The sequence below is a fragment of the Cyphomyrmex costatus genome, unplaced genomic scaffold (assembly GCF_001594065.2).
Source record: "Cyphomyrmex costatus isolate MS0001 unplaced genomic scaffold, Ccosl1.0 scaffold467, whole genome shotgun sequence".
Taxonomy (NCBI): Eukaryota; Metazoa; Arthropoda; class Insecta; order Hymenoptera; family Formicidae; genus Cyphomyrmex; species Cyphomyrmex costatus.
In genome coordinates, this window is record NW_017278933.1 from 675,688 (window position 1) to 685,176 (window position 9,489).

The 9,489-nt window shown below is 34.6% G+C and overlaps 1 protein-coding gene across 1 annotated transcript; it reads left to right on the top strand.

The window, feature by feature from the left end:
• The first annotated feature begins 469 nt into the window (after positions 1 to 469).
• Positions 470 to 4,646, top strand: Y-y (yellow-y). Its single transcript, XM_018544736.1, has 7 exons — positions 470 to 550; positions 1,795 to 2,096; positions 2,852 to 2,981; positions 3,092 to 3,254; positions 3,347 to 3,706; positions 4,075 to 4,263; positions 4,347 to 4,646. Exons 2-7 carry the CDS (start codon positions 1,820 to 1,822, stop codon positions 4,518 to 4,520), a joined length of 1,293 nt encoding a protein of 430 aa, XP_018400238.1. The 5' UTR covers positions 470 to 550; positions 1,795 to 1,819; the 3' UTR covers positions 4,521 to 4,646.
• Positions 4,647 to 9,489: the final 4,843 nt, after the last annotated feature.

Here is a 9,489-nt window from a genome sequence, read left to right on the forward strand (position 1 = left end):
TTGTGGGAATAAAATAATATAATAATAATAAATTAATAATATTAATAAAATTAATGAAAGATAGAGAAGCGCGCGCGTCAGCGCGCGCTGCGTGCTAGTTATTTGAAAATGTTGATGGATCTCGTACTGAAGTATTAAGGCACGCGTGAAATTCCTCTTCCGCAATCGATTAAATCGACGCGTCAAAACGCATAAGTGCAGGTGCATGCGATATTCATGCTGGTTGACGGCTTGGAAAGTACGTGAACGTAGGTGCACTCACTGATACCAAGATGCATTTCTCTCCGTACGGGGCATAGGTTTCCACGTGATATGGGGCATAGTTTCGCATAGAGTTGGGTGCCATATATATGGCAAGCATTTTGCAGAACACGCAGTTTAGGATCGAAAGAGCGACGGCGAGTTTCTATAGGAGATTGAAACTCCTTCGTTTCTTCCGTCGTGTTTTTCTCAGAGCTTTATTGACTGACGTTGATCTACGTTATTCTTGCGATCAGGTCTGATAAAAAGATCCAGACTGATGCCACATTTGATCAGTGGATAAAACGTGGTAAATGCAATTCAGATCTATTAACATTTAATATATTTATCATGTAAATTTAGTCGTCATTAGAGAAGATACATTTGGTTTGTCAATTTTTTCAAGTAAATTTTCACATCATTCAAATTCGCAAGTATATAATATATATATATATATATATATGTGTGTGTATATAGTACATATATTTACACGTGCGCGCGTATCTAATTAAAAACGTTAAGTGCTAATATACATTTCTGTATATCCATTTCTGTGCAAAAACGTAATAAATGATGCATGTGTGTGTGTGTGTGTGTGTACATTAAAATATTGAATATTATATACATATATGTACAGGTAATTAACATTTTTTTGCAAACAGTTTTTAAACATGTCATTGTTTTTAAAATATATGTTTTTATGTGTCACAGACACAATGCAATTAATAATTTTACAATTACAGTTTAATGTATGTACCGAGGGGGTAACCATCAGCTGAAATATTGTCCCACAGATTACATGATTTTATTTGATTTCATACGATTTTATCTGATGAAAAATAATTTTCTTATGATAAATCAAAAATTAAAATAAATTGCCGTTGAGAGCCAACACAGGATGAGGGTGTGCAGTAAAATTTATTTAGTTACATATAATTGCAAATTGCATACGTTTAAACCTTAATTCAGGTCCTTTTTTTTCTTTAATTGTTTTTAACACCATTTACTCCAATTTAGAATTTTTTAATAATTTTGTAATTCATGCATTGAAAAGGACCTGGATTAAGGTCGAAACGTATATGCAATTTGCAATTATCTGTAACTAAATAAATTTTACTGCACACCTTCATCCTGTGTTGGCTCTCAACGGCAATTTATTTTAATTTTTGATTTATTCATAGGAGCCTCTTGTATATATATTGTTATTAATTTTTTCATATGATAATTTTCTTATAATTTTCTTAATTTTCTTATTTAGTAAAATAAACGATTACATCTGATATTATACAATTATTCCTTGTAATTACATATGTAATTATCGGATTATACATAAGAATTTCATATGAATCTTATACTGATTTCAGGAACTCTATCCTACGATTACATTAAGTGATTACCCCCTCGATGTATACAGTATCTATATGGAATATTTATGTAGCATTTACGAGAGAGAGAGAATGTGTAATATTTATTTGTTATTTTCCTAAGAATTATTATATAATGATACTTTTTTTTTAAGAGAGAGATAATAGACAAATATATTTCTGCATACAGAAAGGGAGAGATTGAATAACAAAAAATGAGGAACTATTACATCTGGAATTGCATCTTTATTTCGATCTTTCTATTACTACGAATTGGAAACGTCGATGGAATTCAAATATGGGGCATGCAGTTTGGACGTGCTCCGCTTTTGGAGAAATTCACCTGGAAAAAGATGGATTTCGCTTATCCCGACGAAAGTAGCCGACAGTTAGCGATAGCAAATGGTGAATACGTGCCGGAGAATTCTCTGCCAGTCGGCATCGAAATCTGGAGGAATAAGCTATTCGTCACGATACCACGATGGCGCGATGGTGAATACATGTCCGAAATATTAGTCATTAATTATAACTTTGCTATTGTCTCGATTAACGTCCTGGGACGCGACAGACAAATGGGTCCTTTGCCAAAAAACCAGGCACGACGCTTCAAAGTCATGAACCGGAAGCAGACGCCGGCATAATACGCGGAAGATCGCCATAGGAGGTACACGCCTCGATTCCCGTCTGAGCGACTTCCGGCCCGCGACAAAAAGTGCCGAAAACCGCGAGTGTGCCCTCAATGGGAGCGTTTCTGTCTTTGTCGACCTCCGCCTCCACCTTCATGGTTCCTCTGACACTCTGCTCCCCCCCTCCTCTGCTCCACGAAGGAAGGGAAACACTGCGACGAACGGGTTTATTCAAGCCCTCGCTGCCCTTTATTCACTCCATCTTTTTACACGCTCTATGTTTATTATATACGTTGGCGCGCGCCACCGTTTTTTGCGTCGCACAAAGGCCGGACAATGACGGCGGTACGCTGTGTAAGATCTTTAATGTTCTATCCTTTCGTCCGTCTCCCCTTCACTTCCTTCGGCGAGCCTCACGGACTCTCCGCAATTCCTTCCTTTCGCGCATTCCTTAGTTTCTCTTGCAGCCTTCTTTTCATACCATCTAGTTGCGAAATCAATGTTCGTTTTGTCTTGCACTTTTTTTTAATGCTTTACATATTAATTATTATTGACTTCAAAATTATTTAAATTCGTAGATAAGATGTAAGCAATAAATTATGAGTAACGTTTTATACACAGGAATACCGTCTACGTTGAATTATATACCGTTGGACGCTAATCAAGGTAGATCGCCGAAACTTATACCTTATCCAAATTGGGCTCAGAATAAAGCGGGTGATTGTAGTAATGGGTTGACCACTGTTTACAGGTGACAAAATAGTTGATTTAGTCAGTCTTAATTAATCGAAATATATAAAATTTCTTTGTTTTTTTTTATTTAATGTTAATAAATTTGTAAATTTAAGTATTTTTTTCCAGGATTCACGTAGACGTCTGTGATAGACTGTGGGTGTTAGATACTGGAACAATAGGAATCGATGAAACGACTGTACAAGTGTGCCCTTATACTTTGAACGTGTTTGATTTGACCACAGATAAGCTACTCAGACAATACAGGCTCAGATCAGAAGACATTAATCAAGTATAGTTATTTACACACATTTGACATGTATTTTATATAAACTTTTTTTAAAACTTTTAATTGATTTCAGTTTTGCAATTTTTATTATGCAGAACACTTTTATTGCCAACATCGCAATTGATCTGGGAAAAGGCGGTTGCAACGATGCCTTCGCTTACATGTCCGATGAACTTGGCTACGGGCTGATTGTGTATTCATGGGAGCAAAATACATCCTGGCGAATAACGCACAGTTATTTCATGCCGGATCCTCTGGCGGGTGATTATAATATAGGAGGCTTAAACTTCCAATGGGGAACTGAAGGTATTTTTGGAATGAGTCTGTCGCCAATATTAGCAGACGGCTATCGGACGCTTTTCTTTCATCCCCTTAGCAGCTATCGAGAATTCGCGGTATCCACGAGAATTCTAAGAGACCAGCAGTTGTCTCAAAATAGTTATCACGAGTTTCAGGTATTTTGAAAAATATTTTTATCGTAATATCGTATTTTGAAAAGATTTTATTTTAGGCGTGGAGTTCTATTTAGGTTTTTCAGAGTTGTTACAGCAAAATCTTTTCGTCTTGTTTTGATCATATATTGATATTACATTCTTGTAAAAAATTATTTTAGGTGCTTTGGGATCTTATAATTGCAATATTATTCAGTAGATTTCTTATATTTTTGTTTTTTCTTCATCTATTTCCTTGTTTAGTCTGTTATGTCTTTTCACATTTTTATAGCAATATCATATAATTTATTTATCCTTTTCTGAATTTGATCTGTCATTGTGCAAATTGAATACAGTTATCGTATTTCATTATTTATTTTTGTGTAATGTAGGTGTTGTCGTCGAGAGGTCCGCTCTCTCATTGCACAGCATCTGTAATGGATGAAAACGGACTTCAGTTTTTCAACTTGATCGATCAGAACGCAATCGGCTGTTGGAATTCTATGTTACCTTATGCGCCAATCAATCAGGCTATCGTTGCCAGACACGATGAGGCTTTGATATTTCCAGCAGATATCAAGGTACTCGGTGCTCTGTAATTAGGACTAATTATCTACTATGAAACCCCATCATCTTCATTTACCCTCGCTTACTCTTACCATAGGTAAAACGCGGCTTACTTTGGATTATGTCTGATCGAATGCCGATCTTCTTGCTGTCATCCCTGAATTACACGGATGTGAACTTCAGAATACTCACCATGTCGGTTCAGACAGCAGTCGCCGGGACGGTCTGCGACAATATCCTGTGGAGATTTACTAAAAATCAAATTTGGTAATATTAGTCACATCTTTTTTTACTACGTGTACATTTTTTTCATTTAATTCGCAGTACAAAATCATTAGTTGCATTTGATTTTTACGCGTTTGAGAATGTAGTTTTCAGTAAATTCTAAAAAAGGCGACATCCACATAAATGTTTAAATGTATTCCCCTCCATATTGGTATAATCTTCCCCTCCTAAGCATGAAACTTCTTGGATGTGTCTGATAATATAAAAAGCGACTTAGCTTCGGTTTATGCGGCGCGAAAATAGAGAGCGGATTGGCGTGAATCAGCATCGGCGTGCCCCGCAGGAGCCAAATGGTCTAACGAGGGCCCATTAGTTTTGGCCCTCGTTTCCGATAATTTGAAGCCAAACGGCGGCCGTTCCTGCGGCCTGATATACGATCCGATATTGCTTCCTTCGAAAATTATCCGTTTCACGCCCCCGCCCGTAAAATATGGCCACGCGCCTCGTCTGTTTCCATGGAGGCCGTAGGATTAGAACTTTCTTTCTCTCCAGGCGACGCGATGCACGCAAGTTTCTGCTGCGTTTTACATTCGGCCGGTTTATGCTCTGAAGTAATCGGAGGTCTATTGAAGTGCGACGAGCCAAATTTTGACGTAAAAACCGTCATTATATCGTGATATTAATATTTTTTGATTTATTATATATTCTGGCTATATACACCGCATGAATGTATTGTGCGTGATCTATTCGTCGGAGCAGCGAGTCGATGATTTACGCATAGATCACAGGTGAGATCTATCCCCGAGTTGCGAGCGCAGCCCTAAAATTTACGTGGCTGCGGCCCCGAAAGATCCGCGGTCAAGATGCACGCCTCGAATGCTAATTCCGAGGATCGATAAATCGGCAGATCGCGGCGTTCGGGCTCGGGACTAACTGGCGATTAGAGGGCAAGCAGATACACGCCTCGCCGATTGTCTGTCGCGATATCGGCGCGTTTTCAATTTGGAAAACGAGTCTTTTCGCGTGCTGCATCCCGATCGTGATAAGCCGGGACCTTAATGGCTCCGGAGCTGTCTCGTTAGCGCCTGGACCACGTGCATTGCGGATCGAAGAAGATCGATCGAATCTGTAATGAATTAGATACGCGCTTGGGGCTTACCTGGAAAGTCGGTCTCCTTATCTCTTTTATTATCGGAGCATTATTGTAGCATGATGATGTAGCATGAAAAATTGTCCGCGCGAAATCTTAAAATCCTTTTGCAATGTGATAACAAATAGAGTTACATTATATCAATGAATATTAGTGATCTAAATGACAAATAATTTGTGCATAATATAATTTGAGAATAATGATGAGGCAATGGGAACAATAGTTTACTGCTGTATATAGTTTATGTATCTAGATCAGTTTGTGCTTTAGATTTTCTGTAGGGCGTTGCCCATCGCTTTGTGGACGCGAGTCGTAAAATCACCTTTGAGTGATGAGAAAAAATGGGAAGGTGCGAAGGGCCACATTGCCCGGAGGTAAACATAAAAAAAAATTGGTTCGAAACTGCTGTGCTGATTACATGTTATATACAAAAATCTGCCGTCGCAATGGCGTGTTCAGAAATTACCGAAATTACCAAATTTTCACAAATAATCCATTCTTAATAAATGAATGTATCTGTGTTATTGTATAATAATAATTTTTTGTTATACTTATTGTAAAATATTCACAATATTATTATTATAATTTATTTTTTATAGAAATTACAAAACTATAAGAAAATTAATTTCGAAATATAATTTATTGTATATATTATATGTAGTTAATAATATGTAGTAAAAAAAGTCATATCCCCGATAAAAGTAAGTCATATTGAAGGACTTATTTAAAATGTTTAATATTTAATATGTGAGAAAATCGCTAATATTTAGGCAAGAGCGAAAATCTTCTCGATACGCCACTGAAGCGAAGATCGGCTGGTCAAATTTCAGGGCGAATAAAAGTACACGACGGCCAGATTTCAAATCGGCGCTATCCTTAGGTTTGTTTTAAATTAACACCTACCCCTCGTGAACGTACAGGCACAAAGCACATTTTAACACCTTTTTAAAAGGTGGCTGCACGGCGGCCGTCCGCTGTTTTTTTTTCATCGGCGCCAGTAATTATGGGGTACCGGCGACGACGTGAGTCTTGTTATAAGTTACTCTCTCAGCCACTCTCGTATCTTCCCCAATCTTTTTGATTTATTTCAGTCTGACTGAAATAGAGAAGCTCTTCTATTCCTTACGGTCGAAATCTCGTTTACTTCCGCAAGAATGCAAAATAAAAATTATGCTAACGTTGATGGCAAAAATCACTGTCATGGCACTCTTAAGTTACTGTCACTTTTTGAAGATAATATATAAGAGAGACAGACAGGAATTTTCTTATCAACTCAAACAAAATTTCGTTGTCTTAAATATTATATATTTAATATGTATATTGCCTGTTATAAATCTATTATTAATTATGTTAATCCCGTGCTAAAATAAACGCGCGAAATTGTAAATTATTTTAACTAACTTCAAAATACCTAAATGAATAGTAAATTATTTTTAGTAAAGCTTTTAATTGTTCCTACACGTATTTAAATTTTCTCCGTTTGTAGAAAATCGCAATTTTAAAATAAAGATTAAATATTTAATCTTAAACGACAAAGCTGTGTGCATAAGCACAAAGAATACCATATTTTCTTTAAAATATTATAAACGTAGAAACGATGAAAGTATTTCTGAAGGAGTAGGTGCTTCCATCTATACAAAGAACTTTCAAGATAAACACGCGGCAGCCTCAACCGAGAATTGCAAGCATGTAACATTTAACTAATACTGTCTCTTTCACGTGCTGCCTCTATAGAAATCATTAAGAAATATGATAATTAGAATGATTACGATATAATAAAAAGAAATATTTGCTTATATATTTTACTGTTATAAATTAAAATAATAATTAAATTTGTCAGATGCAACTATTACATTATTTCTAAAAAAAATTAATTTCATTCGGATAACATTTAAAAGAAGAAAATTATTTATTTGTTAATTTTAACTGCTTCTGTGAATCAAACCACGAATAATTGCTCATATATGATCATTTTTTATTTGTATCATCATCAATGACACGATAGTTTAAATCGGGCGTTCTTCAAAGAAAAAGAAATGGTCCAGACCTTGATTCTCCTCAATTTCCTTGAAAATTTCAGTAGTATTTTTAATATTTACGAGAGTGGATCTGTGAGACCTATATTTTAATGCCGATTCCGAAGGCTAGTTAAGGGAAAATCTTATACATACTCTTAGTGGCACAGATATTGTCAATGGTTTGCCATTGCTTTCCAAGAGATGACCAAATAAAAATTCAATGTTTTCGACTGAAACCTGGTACTTTGGCATAGAAAGCAAATTAACAAAACTCTCTGTGCCATAATTGCCACGCTTGTTTATTTCAACTCTTTTTTTTAAGTTACATCATTTCTTTAAGATGACATTCTAAAAATTAAATAAAATTAAGTCTTGAAAAATCAAGTTTCCAAATTATAAACAATAGAAAATATGAACAGTTAGGAACTTACATTTAAAAAAATGCATACAAACAGATTAAAAAAATAGAATGTTCTGTACAATATAAACTTAATTATGATCTGCCAATTTAAGTAAAGTTTAAAATGAATTTATAATTTCGAGAATAGTATGTTATAAATTTAATATGGAATGTTAAAAGCTTGTGATGATTTCTATGCTGTAATTAACTAAAATTGACTTTATGTCAATCAAAGAAGTTATACATAAAATATTGCTCGTTAATTCTAATAATAAGCCAAAATATCTCATTGAACATATATTTGTCTTACTAAACTAATTATCTATAATTCTAGAAAATTCTCTATACTGAGCTTCGAGCGAGTTTAGCTCTTATATACGCACCAAACTTATTGTCATTATGCATACTGCTTCATACATATGCAGTTGCTATAATTTTAACTTAATGCAAATTCTCAAGACAATTTCTCTTTTGAAAATTGTACAAATTATAAAGATTTGAAAAATAATATAAGAAATGACCTTAATTATATATGTAGAGGACTGAAAAGTACTTTATTTAAGTTCAATAGTCTTAAACAGAGCTAGTGAAGAGGAATTGTAATCAAATACGATTAAACACGTGTGTGAGTGTAATGCAATTTTAGAATTCGGGAGGAATCCCTTTGAGATACATAAACGCCGTTTGTGGCTGTAGCCACACTGTAGCCACATACGTTGAAATTCATTACAGTAGTCTGCTGATAAAAGAAATGGCTTTGTTCGTAATGCAAAAAAAAGCAATAAAAGAGAAACTTGTAACTGATGTATTCAGTGTTATTTCAACCGTGATGTATCTATCTCATAGCAATAATAAATAAAAGTTGAATACTTTATTTGTATAATAAAATAAAATTGTTTTTACGAAAATGTTTCAACAAAGTTAAAGGAACAACTCCAATAAATGAAATATTTAATGATTGAAGTATCAATTTGAAATACAGTGAGCGATAAAAAATGTTTAAAAAAACCTTTTACGTTTGGACAATCAATAAAACTAAATTTTAGTGAATATATATATATAACATTAATAATTTGTTCATTTGTCTTAAAGAAAATGAAAGTACCGATATATCGCAATGTCTAAATTGTTTTTTCTTTCGTTTAATACGCACAATATGAAAAATGATTTCTAAAGAATTAAGAATTATTTCTTAAATGAAAAGAAGAAAATCAGATCATTAAATCTTAACTATTGTTTTTAAATTATAATTTTGTCAAATTATTTTTTTCTTAATGGATGGTTGCTTTGGAAATGACGTAATGCGACAAATGGAGCTTTCTCCTTGTCATATTGCATTTAGCAGATGCGTTGAGATTTAGGGTTGCATCCGACATTTGGCCCGGAATTGCTGCTCGGAAATTCCACGCATTTACAACATGTCGGTATAAATTAACTTAATTGGAGC

Excerpts from the sequence above, each read along its gene's own strand:
- Y-y (XM_018544736.1), top strand. The coding sequence starts at position 1,820 with ATGAGGAACTATTACATCTGGAATTGCATCTTTATTTCGATCTTTCTA. Across the intron at positions 3,255-3,346 it reads GATCAGAAGACATTAATCAA|AACACTTTTATTGCCAACAT; the intron begins GTATAGTTATTT and ends TTTATTATGCAG. Across the intron at positions 4,264-4,346 it reads TATTTCCAGCAGATATCAAG|GTAAAACGCGGCTTACTTTG; the intron begins GTACTCGGTGCT and ends CTCTTACCATAG.